The following is a 21,665-nucleotide window of genomic DNA, read 5'->3' on the forward strand; positions in this document are numbered from 1 at the left end:
AAGTCAAAACTTTAGCTTCAGAACTGGTTTAAAGAATTTGGAGGCCTGCTACAACATCAGATTTGGAGCCATCACTTACCCAATCATAGATTCACTGCAGATGAATTCCTGCAAAATGAAATCTTAACACTATATATTCAAAATGGAACAGCACAGAATCTAAACTGAAAAGTACTCCATCTAGAAAAAGATATTGAGTGCAAAATTCAATTTGCAGTAAAATAGAATGATTCTATTGGCTCAATCCACTTGTTGGCTAATATGAAGTTATGTTAGTTTATCAAAAATCCAGGTGTCGCAATCTATCTTTTGGTAACATGGGGCTACGTTAGCTAATGGGTGGGCTAGCCCATTCCAAAGCCCCATTAGTTCAATCTACCCATTGGCTAATGGAGAGTTGTGTTAGTGTAGCTGGTGAGTGGACTTGTTACCTTGAAAACCCTTCTGATTTTTTTGCTTCGTTTCCCCCACAATTTCATTTTTCCATTAGCATCTGCTTTGCTTGGAAAGCACCTTTTTTCTGAAGACCAAGGCAGCTATATTGATTGTAACTTCCTTCGACTGGTTGCCTTTAGATTCCATGATTATTAGTACTTATATTTATGGTATTTCGTTTTACTTTTGATGTGAAATATATGCATTTGATTACTAGCTCTGTTCAACTCCATGTTCTGTGGGAGCTCCACTTGTACAGAACAACTTCCCCATAAAGCAAGGATGGCCCCTTCTCTCATAACCTTCTGAAAGTTAATTTTAAAAAAGCCTAATTGTTACAAAAAGCTGAATATTCTTTTCTCTGATTCTGGGGGGTGTATGAAATTAATTGCTTTTTTAGCAATTAATTTTATTTGGAGATTCTTAGTTTTAATAGCCAGGTCATTGACTTTCAACTAATTAACTTTTTTTTAATACAGTTTCAAGAGTGAATGTTATGTAGTTCAGGCTTACTGTATGTGTGAATGTTTTGTTTGGTATGTTGAAAAGGTTAGAGATGGATTGGCTATAAACTAGATATACTGACACTGACCAAGTTTCCAGAAATGGATTTCCAAAGGAGACTGTACCAATATGGGCTCCAATCTCCTGGGCCAACACAACTTGGATCTCTGATCATGCTTTTGATCGATGTGACTGTCTCCATTGGATGCCATTGATGGTGGAGACAATGGCAAAGATATCCTAGTGAAGATCTGGGCCAGATTGCATTGGTTAGACACATGAAGCTCTTACTGCTATATATTAGAAGAATGCAGTTTGCTTCTATTCTATAACCTTAGACTCTGCTTATTGAAGATTATTAACACAGAGAATTGGCTTAGTTTCTGTGGTCCTAAAATAGAGAATAGAAAATTGAGACTTTTGTAATCAAGCCAATTATCTATATAGAGTTTTGGAGATCTATCTTGAAAAATTTTAGCAGTATTCAACCTTCCTTATCTGAAAAAAAAAAAGTCTGAGAAGCAGGGTTCAGAGTGGAAATTATTGAAGTTTAAATTTATCTGTCTCAAAACATTCCAGGATAAGCTTCCTCTGCAACAGATATCTGATTTATGATTTCTTTATCTAGGATAAACCATTTTCAAAACTGTTTTGTGATATGACATCTTGCACGTATACAAGCAATTTCTCAACGCATGCAAAAACAAAGCAAAACTAGGTGATTATGTGCATAGGTAATGATTGGGTATTTTTTTTGTCCTGTGAGATTATCCTGTGAGATTACCAAGTGCTCAGTTAGAGAAAGGACAAAATATTAAGGAAAAAATATGAATAAAAGGAAAAGTTAGTTGACAACCACTGAGAAGGAAGTAAGGTACAAAAATAGAAAGGCAAAGCTTATAGAAACTGACGAAGTGAAAGGATTGTGGCAGAAACTGCAGCCTTTTCTACTAGCAAGAGTTAACTGATGTAAGTCTCCACCACCAGCAGAACACCCTCATGGAAACTGAGTGGCTGTTCTCAAAATGAGACTGAAGAGAAAGATTTACTATTTACCACAGGTTAAATGGGTAACCTGGCAGGAAGATCTTCACTTTGGTTTGATTTACTGCCATCATCCCATTCTGGGAACAGTTGAGCTGCCTAGAATTAGTTCAATTTAAAGTTTTTTAACCCTTCTTTTGCAGCATTCTCCTGCCACAATTCAGCTTATACAGCTCTAAAATAATAATTTAACTTCAAAAGGAAGGAAGGAAGGAAGGAAGGAAGGAAGGAAGGAAGGAAGGAAGGAAGGAGGGAGGGAGGGAGGGAGGGAGGGAGGGAAGGAAGGAAGGAAGGAAGGAAGGAAGGAAGGGAATGAATAGAATAGAATAGAATAGAATAGAATAGAATAGAATAGAATAGAATAGAATAGAATAGAATAGAATAGAATAGAATAGAATAGACGTGTCACCTTGTTATTTTTAAATATATAGCCCATATATGAAGGAGTTTAGTGCTTGGCAGCAGTATTTTCTTAAGGCTTGCAAACAAGGAAATTATATATCACTATTTAAGTGAAGTCCACTTTACTTCTGATTTTTTTTCTGCCATAATATATTTCTTTTAATGGTGTATTGTCTTCTCTTGCAGAATTGCTACCCAAATGTGAACAAATGCAGTGCCAATACAAGTGTGCCATGTCCATGAACGAATCTAGATGTTATTGTGAGGAAGGATACGAAGTTGGCAGAGATGGAAAAACCTGCCAAGGTAGAGTAACCATATTATACAGTATTATTCTAAAAATTGTAGGAAAGCTGGCATTTAGTGAACTATACAGATTGGGGATGGTGGTGGTATGTAAACTTGATTTCAGGAGAACTTGCCCAATGCTTTTTCTATATTCTCTTGTCTTGCTCCCACCAATCCATCCATTTCTTCCCTGGGATCTCATTCAGAATGTTGCACATTTTTCACCAGAACAAATCCTGTTTTTTTTTCATTGTAAATGTTTACTGGCATGTAACACGCAACTAACATTCCTGCATTTTTCCCCAGATCACAACCATTTAGATGATATCAGTTCACACAGCCTAATTTACACTGTAAGCCTTTTTATTCATACCTGGAACTATGCCTTTCCTGCCAGTTATTGTTCTGACCAAGGCTTCCTGAGACTGTAATTAAGCACACACTTAGTCCAAACAACTCTTGTTTTATTTCAGTGCTGGGAATTATGTTCATTCCCAGCCCGTAATGAGTCCCAAACAGTCCCTCAAGATAAGCACCCACCTTTATCTTTTTGAATTGCTGCCAACAACTAAAGTGCCAAATTAATTGTAAAAAAACCAAACTGTAAAAAACCAACAGAAGTACAAAGTCCACACAGAGCTTCAAGGTTTAATCCGAACGGAGCGAACAACTTTGCTTCCTGCAAAGGTTTCTCTACCTTTGCACTTCCTTTATACCTTAGGGGAAGGGCAATCACCTCCAAGTCTTACTCCTGAGTCACCCCTTTTGTCTTAGCTGCTCTTGCCTTCTAGCAGCTCTGTGCACACACACACTGGGAACAGGCTCCCCTTGTTCCTCTGTCTTCCTGCTGCCAGATTATGGAGGCTCCGGAGTCAGCACACAACTCCCAGATGGTCCCTGGCCCCATCTCTGCATCGGACACAGGACCCGAGTCCTCCCAGACTCCTGGACTGGTCCCCATTCTTCCTCACTGTCCAAATCCACTGCCATTTGCACAGGCTGCCAGTGAACCACAACAGTTATTCATCACCTCCACAATATCAATATCAATATACTTTTAAAATTGTGATCAATTACCTGCATTTGCTTTTACTCATATCTATTACAGCCTTTTCCTTTTTTAAAGATACAAACATACATTATCTCTGTTTTCATTAGTTTCAACCTTCATCTTTCAGTCTTTCAATAGAGTTAGTATTCATTGTTGTATCCCAAAGGTGCTTTTTCAAAAGGCAACTGGACTTTCTTTGTTTTTGCTTGAAGACATTTCCCTTCTTATTCAAGAAATTTCTTCAGTTCTCACCTGAAGATGACCTGGATGACTAAGAATCTCCAGAGATATTCATTATTGCGGTAATGGTCACAGCTCCTTGAGAGGGCAAACATCAATCTTGCAAGATTGAAAGTATTTCTCCATTCCTTTCCTACTACTTTCTAGAAAACTAGAGAGAGTTCCTTCTGAAATGTTTTCCATTCCATCCCCACTTCTTTTGCATGCCAATTGTCCCATCTGTGGCTCCCCCATAGACCTTTGCAATCTATCAATGTTTGTACAGTTTGATCACTGTTCCATAAATACAGCTGACCCTACCTTATCCCCAAATATATGCATACTATTCCATTCAAATTAGTATCTCTAATCTAATAAAGAATGCAAAGAAGAACAACAAAGATGATTAGGGGACTAGAAGCTAAAACATACGAAGAACTGTTGCAATAGTTGGGTAGGTCTAATTTAATGAAAAGAAGGACTAGGGGAGACATGATAGCAGTGTTCCAATATCTAAGGAGCTACCACAAAGAAGAGGGAGTCAAGCTAATTTCCAAAGCACCTGATGACAGACCAGAAGCAATGGATGGAAACTAATCAAGGACAGAAACAACCTAGAATTAAGGATAAATTTTCTGACAGTTAGAACAATCAATCAGTGGAATAACTTTTCTCCAGAAGTTGTGGGTCTTAAACACTCAAGCTTTTAAAGAAGAGATTGAACAACCATTTGTCTGAAAAGGCATAGGGTTACTTGCTTGAGTAGGCATTGGGCTGTCACAATAACTTTATTATTGTAGACACCACCAACATCCTGCCAAGGAGATAAAGTAGTGACAAACACAGGATTGATTCCTGAGTATAATTTAATCATTTTTCTTTTTCTTTTCAGATTTTAATGAATGCAATCTGTATGGATTCTGCAGCCAGACATGTCAAAATATTGATGGATCATATATTTGCAGCTGTGTAGAAGGATATCTCCTTCAACCAAACAAAAAGTCTTGCAAAGTGAAAAAAGGTAAGCAGCAATATATTGCTGTATTTATTTGCTGTGATTCTCCATTAAATACCTAGCTGACCACCAGAGGAACAAAATGCTGAACGATCTCTAAACCAGCACTACTCTGTGTTCTTATTTATTAATTTAAATCCATTCTCTTTACTCTAATTGCCTTGATCTATATTTAGAAAACATGAACAGAATTTTGGAGTTGTCATAGATAAAACAGTTCTTGAAAGAGAAAATCAGCACAACAACAAATAGATTCCTTCATTGTTTTAAGGTAGGCTTTACAGTAATCTGAAACAATTTGAGAAAGATTAACTAAAACAATAAAGAGTTTTACTTGTTAAGGTTTATAGAATTTTCAGTTCTACTCTCCTGGATCTTATATGATGCTTCTTCTTGTATCTTATCTATGGTAAATGACAATCAGAAAAGACTTTTCAGAACCTTTTCAAAGTTACAGTGTAGAATGATGCAGGCACAACAAACATTGTAGTCTTAACAAACACAAAGGATGTTTAATGTATTACAATTGCTGATTAACAAAATACCAGTAATCTGCATCACACATAACCTGCAGATGTATGAACATGTTTTCTCCTTCACATATCTCATCCAATTTAAATTCTTCATCAGTTTAACTACTGTATGTGTCTGGTGAAATGAGCTACAGTTCATGGGAGATTATTGCTTTTAATAAAATATGATCGTCTGAAAGCCTCCTTCTAATTCCTATACCAGGGGTTCCCAACCTGGGGTGCTCGCACCCCCTGGGGTTGCAAGATGATATTCAAGGGGGTGCGAGAAAAGTCCAGGTAAATAATAGGATATTGGCTATATGTTGGCATTTTTATTTATTATGCAATGGATTAACTTTGTTTTCATTTTAGAGTTAAGTATCGTTATTTAGTGGCCGTCACATACATAGCTGAAAAGATTCAATCCTACCATATATTTAACCCGTTCAGTAGTTCCTAAAGTCTAAATTTCAGGGAGTGCGAGGTTTGAGTGAAATTTCTTTAGGGGTGCAGGGCGAAAAAAAGGTTGGGAACCACTGTCCTATACATAGATGACTGTTCATAACAATTACTTTAAAGTAAACAGAATGTTTTTGCTTCGGATGCCAGATGTGTCACCATTTTGTTCCTGGTAGCATTCAATGAAGGTTATGTGTGTATGTATGTATGTATATGTGTGTATGTATGTATGTGTATGTGTATGTATGTATATGTATACACACACGCGCGCACACACACATAATTTATTTATTTATTTATTTATTTGATTTGCCAATTGTTTACAAGATAATAAGTATAAGTGTATACATAGTTGTGAATACATGAAATGGGTACATATAAGAAAAATAAAAGAATAAGAGAAACAATAGGACAGGGACGGTAGGCACGATGGTGCGCTTATGCACACCCCCTACAGACCTCTTAGGAAAGGGGTGAGGTCAATAGTAGACAGTCTAAGGTTAAAGTTTTTGGGGTTTGGGGAAGAGACTACAGAGTCGGGTAGAGTATTCCAGACATTGACCACTCTATTGCTGAAGTCGTATTTCCTGCAATCAAGTTTGGTGCGGTTTACTTTGAGTTTGTATCTATTGTGTGCTCTTGTGTTGTTATGGTTGAAGCTGAAGTATTCATTGACAGGTAGGACATTGCAATGTATGATTTTATATACCATGCTTAAGTCAGACCGAAGACGGCGTAATTCAAGGTTTTCTAGTTTTAGAATTTCAAGTCTGGTGGCATAAGGTATTCTACACGAGTAGAAGAGTGGAGAACTCTTCTTGTGAAATATTTCTGGACTTTCTCAATTGTGCTAATATCAGATACGTAATGAGGGTTCCAGACTGATGAACTGTATTTGAGTATTGGTCTAGCAAATGTTTTGTATGCTCTGGTTAGTAGTGTGATATTACCAGAGAAAAAACTACGTAGGATTAGGTTAACAACTCTTAATGCCTTTTTGGCTATGTAGTTGCAGTGGGCTCTAGCACTTAGATCATTAGAGGTGAGTATTCCAAGGTCCTTTACAGAGCTTGGGTCATCAACAAGATCTTGACTATTCAGCTTGTATTTTATTTTCTGATTTTTTTTTGCCAATATGTAAGACAGAGCATTTATTTGTTGAGATTTGAAGTTGCCATTTGTTTGACCATTCAGATACATAGTCAAGATCTTTTTGTAGGGTAGCAGTATTGTCTGTGTTATTGAACAGCTTTACATCATCAGCGAAGAGAACGCAATTGCTCTTAATATGATCACAGAGGTCGTTTATGTAGAGTATGAAGAGAGTTGGTCCTAGAACACTGCCCTGGGGGACACCACTATTGACAGGTACTGGATTTGATAGGACGCTCCCGATTTTGACCATTTGTTGTCTGTTTGACAGGAATGCTTCTATCCAGTTATTCAGTTGTCCAGAGATACCATAGGATTTTATTTTTAGGAGTAGTTGGTCGTGTACCACTGAATCAAAGGCTTTACAGAAGTCTATGTAGATTGCGTCAATTGCTTTGCCCTGGTCGAGTAAGAATCTAAATATTTAAAGGAATTGGTAAGATTGCTTTAACAAAGCTGAAGGGAAAAATAATTTTCCTAATCAATGAAACAGGCTAATGTTTTTCTTGTGAAGTATTCACAATTGACATGCATTAAGTACGCATATGCGATGTTTGTAATCCAGGTTGACTTACAACCACTTGCTTAAGAGCAAGTGTAGGAGTTCAAATACTGCATCCTGTTTTGGTTGCCACGATGTAAAAAAGATGTTGAGACTCTAGAAAGAGAGCAGAGAAGAGCAACAAAGATGATTAGGGGATTAGAGGCTTAAAACAAATAAAGAACGGTTGCTCGAATTGGGTATGTCTAATTTAATGAAAAGAAGGACTATAGGTGGCATGATTGCAGTGTTCCAATATCTAAGGGGTTGCCACAAAGAAGAGGGAGTCAAGCTATTCTCCAAAGTACCTGAGGGCAGGACAAGAAGCAATGGGTGGAAACTAATCAAGGAGAGAAGCAACTTAGAACTAAAAAGAAATTTCCTGACAGTTAGAACAATTAATCTGTGAAACAACTTGCCTCCAGAAATTGTAAATGCTCTAACACTGGAAGAAGAGATTGGACAACCATTTGTCTGAAATGGTATAGAGTTTCCTGCCTAAGCAGGGGGTTGGACTAGAAGACCTCCAAAGTCCCTTCCAACTCTGTTATCCTAGACCATGCAAAGTTACAACAGCACTGAAAACAAGTAACCTAGGACCAGTCCTCACATTTACAATCCAGCACAGCAACCCCATGATCACGTGATAAAAAAATCAGGCACTTAGTAACTAACATGTACTATGGTTGTAACATCCGGGAAGGTGATTTGATTATTTGAAATCTTCTCATCAAACCAATGAAGGAAGCAAGATTTACCACATCATTCACTTAGCAACTGCAGTTATTCATTTAACAACTGTGGCAAAAAAAAATCATAAAATCTGACACATTTAATATCTGCCTTGTTTAATAACATAGAACATAAAATAATAGAGTTGGAAGGGACCTTGGAAGTCTTCTAGTCAGTGGTAGGATTCAAAATAGTTTACCACCGATTTGGTGGCTTGGTGGGCGCGCTTTGCGCACGCGCATGCCAAAACGCTCACTTTGTGCAGGCGCAGAGGCTTTCCGACTCACCTCCTGCAATCCTGCACTCTCCCTGTCGCTTCAGCAGCTGATGCACGGAAATCTGCTGTGCTGCGCAAAGCAGCTGTGCTCCAGAAGCAGGGAATAAAGTTCAGTATGGGAGCCCAGTAGGCGGGTGAACCCAACATCAGCTCGTCAGAGAGAACCGGTTTGGTCTTGGCTGATCTTCGGCGCTACCGGTACACCTGAACCTGGCCGAACCAGTAGAATACGACCACTGCTTCTAATACAACCTCCTGCTCAAGCAGGAGACCCTATACCATTCCAGACAAGTGGATGACCAATCTCTTTTTGAAAGCCTCCAGTGAAGAAACACTCGCAACTTCTGAAGGCAAGGCAATCCATTGGTTAATTGTTCTCACTGTTAGGAAATTTCTCCTTAGATCTAGGTTGCATCTCTCTTTTAGTTTCCATCTATTGTTTCTTGTCTTGCCTTTGGGTGCTTTGAAAAATAAGTTGACCCTGTCTTCTTTGTGGTAGCCCCTCAAATATTAAAACACTGCTATCATGCCTCCCCTACTTTCACTACTTTCACTACACTAGCCATACCCAATTCCTGCAACTGATGACCTGAGTTTTTTATGTTTTAATCTCCAGACCCCTAATCATCTTTGTCTTTCTTCTTTGCATTCTTTTCAGAATCTCAACATCTTGTTTATATTGTGGTGATCAAAATTAAATTCAGTATTCCAAGTGTGGGTCTTACTAAGGCTTTATAAAGCAGTACTACTACTTCACGTAATCTTGATTCTATGCCTCTGTTAATGCAGCCTAGAACTGGGTTGGCTTTTTTGACAGCAGCAGCACACTGCTGGATCATATTTAAATGACTGTCCACTAGGACTCCAAGTCCACTAGTAACTCTCACAGTTACTATTGAGTGAGGTATCACCTATACTGTACCTGTGCATTTTGTTTTTCTTGCCTAAATGTAGAGCCTTACTTTTTTCACCATTGAATTTCATTTTGTTAGATAGCCCCCAATGTTCAAGTCTGTCAAGATCCTTCTGTAATTTAAGCCTATCTTCTGGAGTGTTGGCTATTCTTTCCAGCTTGGTGTTGTCTGGTGACAACTCTATCAAAAGTCTAGGACTAATTATAATTATGCCTGCTTGCTCCCTTGTCCCTGTCAAAGGAAACTAAACCAGTAGCTGTAATAACATTTCTAAGAAGTAGAAATAATACTTGTGGAAACTGTGCCTAATTAAAACCAAGCTACTAAGTTACTTTACTTAGTTATATTTTATCCCAGAGAATAAGTGTTTAGTTGAATTTTCCAGTGTTTTAGAAATTTATTGCACTGTATTTGGGAAACTACAGTGAATATGGTAATAAGGAAATGTGAAGGGTAGAATATGATTAAAGATATTGATTATCCCAGGAAATTAGGGCTTGTTTAAAATTCATATTGATCCCCAAAGCATAGCAACAGTTTTGAATTAATCTGAGAGAAAGCTATACACCAAAAATCAATTTCATTGTTCTTCCTGTCATACTCATATGGCATTTAACTGATGTCATTGCTGGAGCTATAATAAATAATGCACAATTAGTAATTAATAATAGAGAAGTGGTAATGCTCCTAATGCACTTTAACCCAGTGTTATTCAATGAAGACAGCAACAATAGTAATACAAATGTAGCTAAGATTTATTTCTGAGTAGACATATATAAGGTTGTGTGGCTACTCAAACTAGACTAGCAACAAAATGTCAGTAGGAGAAATAAATAAGGGAAGAGGCTCCCAAATCAAATATTTCATAGTTAAGATGTCATTGAAATGGAGACAGGAAAATATGGTGACAAGCAGTTATTTTTAAAGGGCTAGAGGAAAAAATCTTTCAGATGGAGCAGCTGGGTCCCCCATACAAAATAACATTTATAATCCCAAATGTGATATTTGAACCATACAGTATTGTTCTATAACTGTGAGCAAAAAAAATGTGGCAATCATCCAGCATATTATTCAGTGGTGGGATTCATATATTTTTTACTATCGGTTCTATGGGCGCGTCTTGGTGGGCATGGCAGGGGAAGGATACTGTAAAATCTCCAGTCAAAAGTGGTATTTGCCAGTTCTCTGAACTACTCAAAATTTCCACTGCCAGTTCTCCAGAACTGGTCAGAATCTGCTGAATACTACCTCTGATGTTATTAAATTATGCCCTCATAAAACTCCAGGTCTATCAAGAGCCTAACTTACTTAGAGTGGTTACTTAGATATGTATTTGTACAGGAGGTTTGCTTGAAGAAAATATGAATCAACTAATCTGTAAACATGAATTTAGACCAAGAAATACCAAGGAATGAGACCCTCCCCCCAAAAAACCTTAAGATTGACCCATCTTTACTGTTTTTGGTCAAAGAGGGAGTCAAGTAGACATATTATCAAGCTTACAACAGTCTCCTATTGTAGCAACAGTCTCCTATTGATCTCCTTTATAGATCAATAAAGTAGATGTCTCGAATTTCCTGTGGTGTCTGTTTCCTGACTTGGCCAACCTCAAAAGGATGGCATCAATTCTGAAGCTTGCCTGCTTTCCATTTGGAGAGGCAGGAGACCTTGCTTCTGATCGAGAAGATGGCATTTGATCCTCAGAACACCCTGCTGTGCATTGAACAGCTTTCTGAAACATTATTACAACATCCAGGATTTATGGAAACAAATCTACCCAATCCCAGAGTGCAATTAAAACAGCATGGTGGTGGTGCAATGGTTAGAATGCAGTACTGCAGGCTACTTCTGCGGGCTGCCAGAAGTTCTGTTGTGACTGGCTCAAGGTTGATTCAGCTTTCCATCCTTCTGAGGTTGGTAAAATGAGGGCCCAGACTGTTGAGGGCAATATGCTGGCTCTGTAAACTGCTTAGAGAGGGCTTTAAAGCACTATGAAGTAGTACAGAAATCTAAGGGCTATTGCTAATTGCTATATAGGCAAGCTTTGCCTCAGCCAGAAATAGCATAGACTCAGCAACCCAGCCAATTTCTGTGCTTTCAGGAGGGGGGTGGCCAGGAAAGCTCAGAGAAGCCCAGGTTCAGTTCTTGACAATCACAATTGTCATCACTTCTTCTCCACCTCTCCAAAATCTAATAGAAACAATAAGAGGGACCATTCTTGTTGGCAGAAGCAATGGAAAAAAACAGTAGTGAGAGAACCTACAACAGAGTTGGCAAAATCCTAGTTTCATTTCTAATTTAAACTGAGCTGTGTAGCACAGAAGTAACATTCCATCAAAGACTAGTCCTCTTCACATTTTAAAATACTTTTTTTTTAGAGTGGGGAAGGACACTAAATCTATGTTTTTATGGATCCTGCATAAACCTGGGAATCACTTTGTAAGAGAAAAAGATACACACACACACACACACACACACACACACACACACACACACACACTAGTCCATCCATACAAAACTACATCCTATTCTTGAAAATTCTTGAAATTTATTTCTGAATGTGGAGAAAACAGTAGTTCTCTTGATGGTGCAGAATAGAGAAGGGATCATTTGTTTCCTACTTTCCCTCTCTATTCTGTTGTTCTATGTACATAAATGAATTACTGCTGGATTAACTACTTCCCTTGGGACTTGTCATGCTAATTATCCACAGTAATCTATTTAGTAGCTCTGGAAAGTTCTGTGTCTTTAGATAGATAGATAGATAGATAGATAGATAGATAGATAGATAGATAGATAGATAGATAGATAGATAGATAGATAGATAGATAGATAGATAGATAGATAGATTATATTGCAGTACTTCTTGCCTCTTGTTTATGTATCTGTTTTTGCTTCCTGTTTGTGTCATTTTTCCAAGTAAAATACTTGTATGCTTGCTAAAGTTTACCAAATAAACATTAAGCTTTTTTTTTTGTTCTAATTAATTGTTTGCTTACTCTGATGTGGACATAGGGTTTGATTGAAAGGGCACTGGGAATTAAATTGGAAGTTGCAGTAATTTTCCAACAGGAATTATGTTGTAAATGTAGGGGAAAAGTAAAGAATAAATACAGTTCAAATGACAAATGTGAAAATAATTGACTTGACTTTGGTTCATACATGACTAGTGTTAGGTCAAGATTCAGATTAGGTCAGTTAGCTAAATTTATCTCATCAAGATCAGCAACAATCTGGATATTCATATTCATTCATTTAGCATTGCCAAAAGCAATTAAAACAGTAAAAAAAAAGATACCTGGGAAGCTTCTTAGCAGAATCAGTGAAAAATCCATAATTATTCAGTGTTTAGAAAACAGCAATATATACCTAGCAGAACCATGCTGTCTTTTGCAGTTTAAATGGACTTTCTGTGCAGTAGGATCTTCAGAAACTCTTTAGGAAATGCTGAGGATACTTAGGATACTAAGGAAGTTAAGTAAGACCACCAGATCTACTACTCATTTCCCCTACTATACATTGTGGCTGATCAGGTATTTGAGCTTTTAGGGGCTTATAATATGAAATCAGAATTTTCTTCAAGAGTTTCAAAATTGTTTTTCGGGAATCTGTGAGGCCATGATTTCATATTTTGACAGATTATTTGTGTAGCATGTTGTTTGCTTATTCATGTCAGAAGCATCACCATTAAAATAAATCATACTATGTGACATAAATTTAAAATATAAAATACAGGATTAAAACATGTACAAATTAAACAGTTCTTGCCCAGAAAGTAGGAGCATTGTGTTCTGTCATACTGCCATGAGGTCTTCAAGTGTACACTGAGTGGGGAACAAAGGACAGGTATACATATGTGTTGTTTTCTGCATGGCACCACAATTGCAAAGAGCACAAACCATCAGATACCCCCATTTGTTCAGAGTGTCTCTGGATATTGCTGTATCCATATACAGTCTAGTCAATGATTTCCATACTTTCCAGCTTTTGACAGAGCCAGCTCCTCCATTGGTTCCACCCAGAGTTGGTTCTTTGTAGCTTTCCACACTGCTTTCAAATTCTTCAAAGTCTCCCATCGACATTTTCCTGGATTTTCCTTTGGAAGGGGGGGGTGAATGGGAGGCTTGGCAATGCTCGGTGATAGATTTTATCTCAAGGGGTAGGTTTAAGGCATCCGGTAATAATTCTGCTAGCTTCATTGAGAGCAACATCTCCTTTCCAGAAGTGGTGGTGTTCAGCTGGTTCGCAATGGATTGGGTGAACCGGTAGCAAGAATTTGGCATGGGTTGCTGAACTGGTAGTAAGTTCTGGCTGGCCATGCCCCCCACCCGGTCACCCTCCTGCCTGATGCTCACTCACCCCACCCGCCTGCCTGACATTCGCCTATTTCTTCCTTTTTCCCCCCTCCCAATAATCAGCTGTAGATAAGATCAGCCATGTCAGGATTCCCCTTGCTGAGTCCCATGAAGGCAAAAAATGGAGGGAGGAGCTCAGTCCCCTCCATTTTTTGCCTTCCAGAGGCCCAGAGGAGACTTAGGGGAGCAAAATGCCCCCCAGGCTTCTCTGAGGCTAGGAAGCTCCCAAAACGGAGCTTGGAGTGGTGCTGCATGCCCCTCCCATGCTCTGTTCCTTTTCTTCCAGAGCCCAGAGGAGCCTTGGGGGAGCAAAAATGCCCCCAGAGGCTTCTCTGAGGCTAGGAAGCTCCCAAAACGGAGCTTGGAGGGGTTCTGCATGCCCCTCCCATGCTCTATTCCTTTTCTTCCAGAGCCCAGAGGAGCCTTGGGAAGCAAAACGTCCTCCCCAGAGGCTTCTCTGAGGCTAGGAAGCTCCCAAAACGGAGCTTGGAGGGTTCTGCATGCCCTCCCATGCTCTGTTCCTTTTCTTCCAGAGCCCAGAGGAGCCTTAGGGGGCAAAAATGCCCCCGAGGCTTCTCTGAGGCCAGGAAGCTCCCAAAACGGAGCTTGGAGTGGTGCTGCACGCCCCTCCCATGCTCTAGAGCCCAGAGGAGCCTTGGGGAAGCAAAAACGCCCCCAGGCTTCTGAGGCTAGGAAGCTCCCAAAACGGATGCCCTCCTATGCTGTTCCTTTTCTTCCTGAGCCCCAGAGGAGCCTTAGGGGAGCAAAATGCCCCCCAGAGGCTTCTCTGAGGCTAGGAAGCTACCAAAACGGACTTGGAGGGTCTGCATGCCCCTCCTATGCTGTTCCTTTTCTTCCTCAGCCCCAGAGGAGCCTTAGGGGAGCAAAAACACACCCCAGAGGCTTCTCTGTGGCTAAGAAGCTCCCCAAATGGGTGGGGGCTGCAAAAAAGCCACGCCCACCCAGTCACATGGCCACGCCCACCAAGCCACGCCCACAGACCCAGTAGCAAAAGTTTTTGAATACCACCACTGCTTTCCAGGCATGTGCTGATTTTTACCAGATTGGGCATGTGTACTCACCTGGCGAGTAACAAAGAGCTAGAGTTGTTGTCTTAAGGACCCCTTGCTTTGGCACCAGCAGTGGGATCCTACCTGTTCCACTACCAGTTTGGTGATTGCATGTGCATGTGCGCACCTCAAACGTGTGCACCCCTAACACGCGCACACAGCTTTTCCCACACCAGCTAAGGCTTGCAGCTCCAATCAGCTGAGAGGATAAAGAAAAGTGCAAGGGCGGATAGGAGATCCTGCGCTTTTCTCTTCTTTCTTAGCTGATTGTCCCAGGCTTTTTCCCCTCCTCTCAGCTGATCGTTGGAGGCTTCTTTTACTACCGGTTCAGCCGAAGTGGTCTGAAGTGGTAGCATACCACCACTGTTTGGCACCCCAGGTAGAACTCACTGATTTCCTGAGGATACCATTTCATCCACTGATCTTTATTTTAGTGTTGGTATTTTAGTGCAGCACATTCTTTCCTTTTCTTTTTTTAAGCATTTAAAAGAACCTTCATCAAACAAAGGGAGCAAGTTATTTTAAGCGATTTATGTAAATGTTGCAAAAGTGGGTATGTTATTTTTATTTGCTGATTAATCTTTCTTTCTTTGGCCTCTCCTTTTGTTTTTAGAACCTAATGATCTTTCACCTCTACTGTTGATTGCAAACTCGGACACTATTGATGTCCTATATGTAAATGGAACCAGAACATCCACCTTTGGATTTTTGAGAGGGAGTGGAATTCAGACACTGGATTATACACACAATAAGAACACAATCTGTTGGATTGAATCAAGAGAATCTTCAACTCAGTTAAAATGTGTTGAGACATCAAAAACTGGAAAGCTGACTGACGAATGGATAATTAGCACCATTCCTAATCTTCATAGTAAGTATTGTAAATCTGAAAAAGTGACATTTTTCTAGCAAAATTATAAGAATGTTTTATAGATTAATGGTATTGTATTAATGCATGAATAAAATGGAACATTTTTCGCATATTATGAAGTAAATTCTTAGCTGATTCTGTTTATGTTTTGGGAGGTACAGATTTTTAAAAGCTTTAAATATTCTGTCTCATTTATTGTTACATTTAGATCCTGACTTTTGTTTAGGACTTTGAGGCAACATCTGTAATGCCTCCTGCTCTCATTTTTCCTTGTAACAACAATCTTGTAAGGTGGATTTGGCTGAGATAGATTGGCAGGCCCAAGTGAAACTTTCAACTCACAGTTGAAAGAAGACTTCAGCATGGGGTTTCTTTTTTCAGTGCCAAGTCTAATTTTTACATTACATTTACATTATTTCAGTGAATATAATAGAAATGTATATAGTAGTAATAGAAAGAAAAATGTAAAGAGACAGTGAAGAGGATTTTTATCTTATTAGTTTAAACCTGTGAATGCTGCCCATCTAAGCCACATTTTCCCCAGTCAGTTTGCCTTATATCAGGGGTGTCAAACTCATGTCATCACGGCGACGTCACGTGACGTATCGGGACTTTTTTTCCCCTTTACTAAACCAGGTGTGGGTGGGGCCAGTGCGTGACGCATCCAGCCCATGGGCTGGGAGTTTGACAGCTCTGCCTTACATTAACATCATTATATTTCATCATTGATTAATGATGAAAATTATCAAGGACAGTAGCAGCCAGGGTGGTTAGATATTTCCTGTGTGGCATATGTGGTTAAAAATGGATGGAATAAAATATCTTTGCAGAATCTGAGAGCATTAATGCCAGCAAAAAGATATGTCCATATACACCAAAGTGTAACACATTCTCCAGAAGGATTGCATGAATCCCTTGCTCGATTTGGAAATTATACTTTCGTTTTGATGAAGTCTATACATACATCTTTTTTACAGCCCCGCAGTACAGTAGCACTGATTCATATTCAGTAATATTTACAATCAGCTACTCTGGATTTTTTTACAAATCCCCATATCAAAACAATTTACAGCAATAATCTGAAAATAACATTTAACACAGCATAGTACTTAAGCAAAATAGTTCCGTTGAGATCAGCATATGTGGGACTGATTGGGGTAGATTGTAGGAGTGACACCGAAATATCATTTTAAAATATTTTATATAAATATTAAATTATTGTATTTTATTCCATTTTCATTTTAAATCATATTTGTTCCATACTAGCAGGTTCGAAGACCTGCATTCCTATTGGTCCGGTTAAGCCGGGCCGTGATTGGTCGCCGTAAACACTTTGGATTGGTTCGTATAGAGTTTGCCGCGATTGGGTAAAACCAAGCGCGGCAAGCTCAAAAACCTGTCATTGGCTGCCTAGCCGCGGCTAGCTCTATAAAAAGAGCAGCCGCGGCTGGGGTTGTATAAAAAGAGCAGCCGCGGCTGGGGTTTTTCGTCTCAGAGACCATACTTAACACTGGCGACGAGGATGGGATTCTGAGACAACAAGTCTAATCAGCACGTGGCAAACAGCACAGAGACAAACAGCGAAATGGGCAGCAGCGCCGTGCCACCCGCACCATTCAACCCAGCCAGCGAGGACTGGGAATCCTACATTGATCGTTTCCAAATGTTTTTGGAATCTAACAACTTAAAAGATGCTACCGGCAGCAAAAAAACGAGCGGTCTTTTTAACGCACTGCAGACCCGCCGTTTTTAAAATGGCCAAGGCACTCGCGAAGCCCGCAGACGTCAAGACAATGGATTGGGATACCCTAGCCCCCATCTTTCGAAACCACTATGCTCCGGCTGTACCAACTCTCATCCGAAGGCATGATTTTTATCAGCGAGATCAGCGCGAGGGTGAGAGCATCAGTGAGTTCGTAGCCGACCTAAGGGACCTAGGGGGCTTGTGCGGATTCGCTAACTTGGATGAGGCCATGCGTGACCAAGTCGTCCTCGGTCTAAAAGACCCAGCACTCCAAAGCAGGTTGATGGCCAAGGGTGACATCTCCCTCACCGACGCCATAGCCGAAGCGACCACAGCCGAAGCTACACGTAAATCAGCGGCGCTAATGTGGCATTCAAACCGATGCCAATCAACCAGCGAGGCGACTACCGCACCAGAAAAACACTGTGTGCCGTTTTTGCGAGAAGCGAGGGCATATCGCCAAAGTATGCCACAACAAAAGAAATTTCAGCCCCCGGTGTTGGGGAAACAGCCCGAGAAGACTAGAAGGCACCCCCACCAAAAACCGGGATCGCCCGACTGACAGCCGATGGGGCCGGGACAACCGAACCAAGAAGTTCATCGATGCACCAAGAAGAGAAGAAACGTACCAAGCAGTTATCATCGGCAACGCTTCATCAATAGACACACGGAAGATACGTATTGAGGTCGCCATCGAGAACCAACCATGCACCATGGAAGTAGACTCTGGCTCCTACCTCTCTATGGTCTCCTGGCGGACCATAAAGCGTCTAATACCCAGCATACGCCACCAAGAACTAAGCGACCAGAAACTAATTTTAAGAGACTATCAAGGGAACCGCATCCCGGTCGCTGGTATAGGACACTTCCAGATTTCTTTCAAAAACCGCACCAACATCCTACCACTCAGAATCGTTGATAAGGACTGCCCCAGCCTACTTGGGTTGCAATGGTTCTCACCGCTGGGAATCAAGATGGCAGGCATCAACCACACAGATGATGAAGACTGGGAAGCGACACTCGTACGGGACTTCCAAGAGGTCTTCGATGACACTTTAGGCAAGTACAAGGGGTCCCCAATCTCCTTTAATCTTAGCCCTGATATCGCTCCTATCCGCCTCAAACCGCGCCAAGTGCCATTTGCACTCAAGCCTAAGATAGATGAGCAATTAAATAAGCTCATAGCGCAAGGCGTATTAGAACCTATCGACCACGCCCGATGGGAAACACCAATTGTCACCCCCATCAAACCAGATGGCTCCCTGAGAATTTGTGGAGACTACAAGGCCACCCTCAACCATGCCCTGCAGCAGAGTGCCTACCCTGTGCCAGTAGTCCAGCACCTCCTACACTCACTGGGGGGTGGCAGAATCTTTGCAAAGCTCGACCTGGCACAAGCCTATCAACAACTGCTGGTTGATGCTGAAACTGCTGAGGCTCAAACTATCGTGACACATCGAGGGGCATTCAAATGCAACCGACTCCAATTTGGAGTCAGTGTCGCACCGGGGTTTTTCCAAAGCCTAATGGAAAGACTGCTGCAGGGAATTAAAGGAGTCGTACCCTATTTCGATGACGTTTTAGTAGCAGCCCCCACTAAAAAACAATTGGAAAAACGACTGAGGGCAGTCCTACAAAAATTTAAAGACTCCGGCCTCAAAGTAAAAAAAGAGAAGTGCCAATTATGTACCGAAAGGGTTGAATTCCTCGGATACCTCCTTGACAAACAGGGAATTCACCCTACCGACAAAAAACTAAAAGCCATCAAAGAAGCCCCCAGACCGAAAAACAAAATGGACCTCCAAGCATTCCTTGGACTCATTAATTTCTATAATATTTTCCTACCCCAGAAAGCGACTGTCGCGGAACCCTTGCATAGACTCCTCGATAAAAAGGCTTCCTGGATATGGGGACGGCGAGAGGAACACGCTTTTCAACAAATAAAAAACCTTTTGACTTCAGACGCAGTCCTCGTTCAATATAATGAAACCCTACCACTGACTGTTACATGCGACACATCACCCTTTGGCATTGGTGCAATCCTAAGCCACACCTTGCCAAATGGAACAGAGGCTCCTGTTGCATTTTTTTCCAGAACCCTGTCCAAGCCGGAGAGGAACTACAGCCAGCTGGACAAAGAAGCCCTTGCCATCGTTTCCGCAGTAAAAAGATTCCACGAATACATTTATGGTAGGACATTTTCAATTATTACGGACCATAAACCCCTACTTGGCATTTTGGCGGGTAACAAACCCACTCCACACATCCTGTCACCTAGAATGACAAGATGGTCTGAATTTCTTGCCGCTTATAATTACCAATTAATACATCGACCGGGCAACACTATTTCGCACGCCGATGCTTTAAGCCGATTCCCCCCTACCGGACGTGCAAGATGACCCAGCACCCACATTATCAACGTTACAAATAGAAACAGTATCCATGCCACCATTGACCACGCAAGACATTGCCCGCGAAACCAGAAGGGACAAACGTTTGGCACGAGTTCTCAGCTGGGTGGAGAGGGGTTGGCCAGAAAACGAGAAAAATGAACTCTTTAAACCATTTAAAAACTGGCAAACTGAACTTTTTTCACAAAAGGGGTGTATCCTGTGGGGAGACCGGGTGGTAATACCGGAAACGTTACAGAAAACAGTTTTAGATATGCTGCACAACGGGCACCCAGGCATTGTACTCATGAAAGCCCTGGCCAGAAGCTATGCTTGGTGGCCAGGCATGGACAAGCAAATTGAAACCTGGGTCGCCGCTTGCAACAGATGCCAGGAGACTCGCTCGGCTCCCCCAAAAGCTCCACCGTTAGAATGGGAGACACCCAGAGGCCCTTGGTCGCGCATCCATATTGACTTCGCAGGCCCAACCAAGGGGCATACCTTTTTAATCACTGTTGACGCTTACTCGAATTGGCTCGAAGTGAGCAAAATGAAAACAACCACCACGGAAGCTGTCATCAAAAAATTAAATAAACTTTTCACCACGCATGGTCTGCCAGATCTGACAATGGGCCACAGTTTACCGCAGTGGCCTTCGAGCAATACTTGGCAGACCGTGGCATCCGACATACATTGACATCGCCAGCTCACCCGGCGGCGAATGGCAGAGCTGAACGCATGGTTCAATTTACAAAAAAAACTCTCCAAAGGATTGAACATGGCAACATCCATGAAAAAAATCACCAAAATGCTTCTAATGCACGCCCAATACCACTACCAACAAAAGCCCAGCGGAATTGCTCATGGGCAGAAGACTCCGGTCAGCCCTAGACCATCGGCACCCTGCTTACACTCCAGAAAAAACCCCTGGCTCCACAAGTAAATACCGCGCCTTCAACGTAGGGGACACTGTTTTCGCTAAAATTTTTACCGGGGACCGACTATGGCTTCCTGCAAAAATAACCCAAATCACCGGCCCTCGCTCCTACCGGCTCCACCGATGGTAAGTGTTGGAAACGGCATACTGACCAACTAAGATGCAGACTAACCGCCCTTCCTCTCACAGACTCTAACCAAGAAACCAGAGAGGGGGGGGACCTCAAATCCGGAAAAAGAACCGGTATCTGCACAAGCAGAACACCCCCCACACACATTAAACAAAACCCAAACATTAAACCAACAATACTTACCAGCTGACAGGGAACCATGGCAGACGGGTGCTTCACCTGGAAGCAGCAGCCGGACAAGCTCTACCAGCCCAGAGAATCCAGGCAGGAGCAGCAGAGCAAACAACTCGACCGACCCGGGTTCACCAGGTGGGAGTCGCAGCTATAGGCCCGGCTCACCCTTCCAGGCGGTTCCATCGAGGGGTTTGAGAGCGACGCGGAGCTTGTCCGAACCTGACGACGACCAGAGACATTATGAACCGCGCAAGTCAAGTAGGCAGGTCCGAAGACCCGCCTACTTATGTGACTACGTTACCCCGCCCCTTGGACGGAACCAAGAGGGGAGGGGTGTTCCATACTAACAGGTTCAAAGACCTGCATTCCTGTTGGTCCGGTTAAGCCAGGCCGTGATTGGCTGCTGTAAACACTTTGGATTGGTTCATATAGAGTTTGCCACGATTGGG

General features: G+C 41.4%; 1 protein-coding gene across 1 annotated transcript in view; it reads left to right on the forward strand.

Annotated features, from left to right (window-relative positions):
• LRP1B (LDL receptor related protein 1B) overlaps window positions 1-21,665 on the forward strand; it is a 702,645-nt gene that overhangs the window by 260,653 nt on the left and 420,327 nt on the right. The window contains exons 4-6 of the mRNA XM_087955711.1: window positions 2,572-2,691; window positions 4,836-4,964; window positions 15,584-15,841. Coding sequence (XP_087811837.1) covers window positions 2,572-2,691; window positions 4,836-4,964; window positions 15,584-15,841 — 507 coding nt within the window. The remainder of the gene's footprint in view (window positions 1-2,571; window positions 2,692-4,835; window positions 4,965-15,583; window positions 15,842-21,665) is intronic.

The sequence above is a fragment of the Notechis scutatus genome, chromosome 1 (assembly GCF_049901735.1).
Source record: "Notechis scutatus isolate UNSWTSFEM ecotype Mainland chromosome 1, rNotScu1.2, whole genome shotgun sequence".
NCBI classification, from domain to species: domain Eukaryota; kingdom Metazoa; phylum Chordata; class Lepidosauria; order Squamata; family Elapidae; genus Notechis; species Notechis scutatus.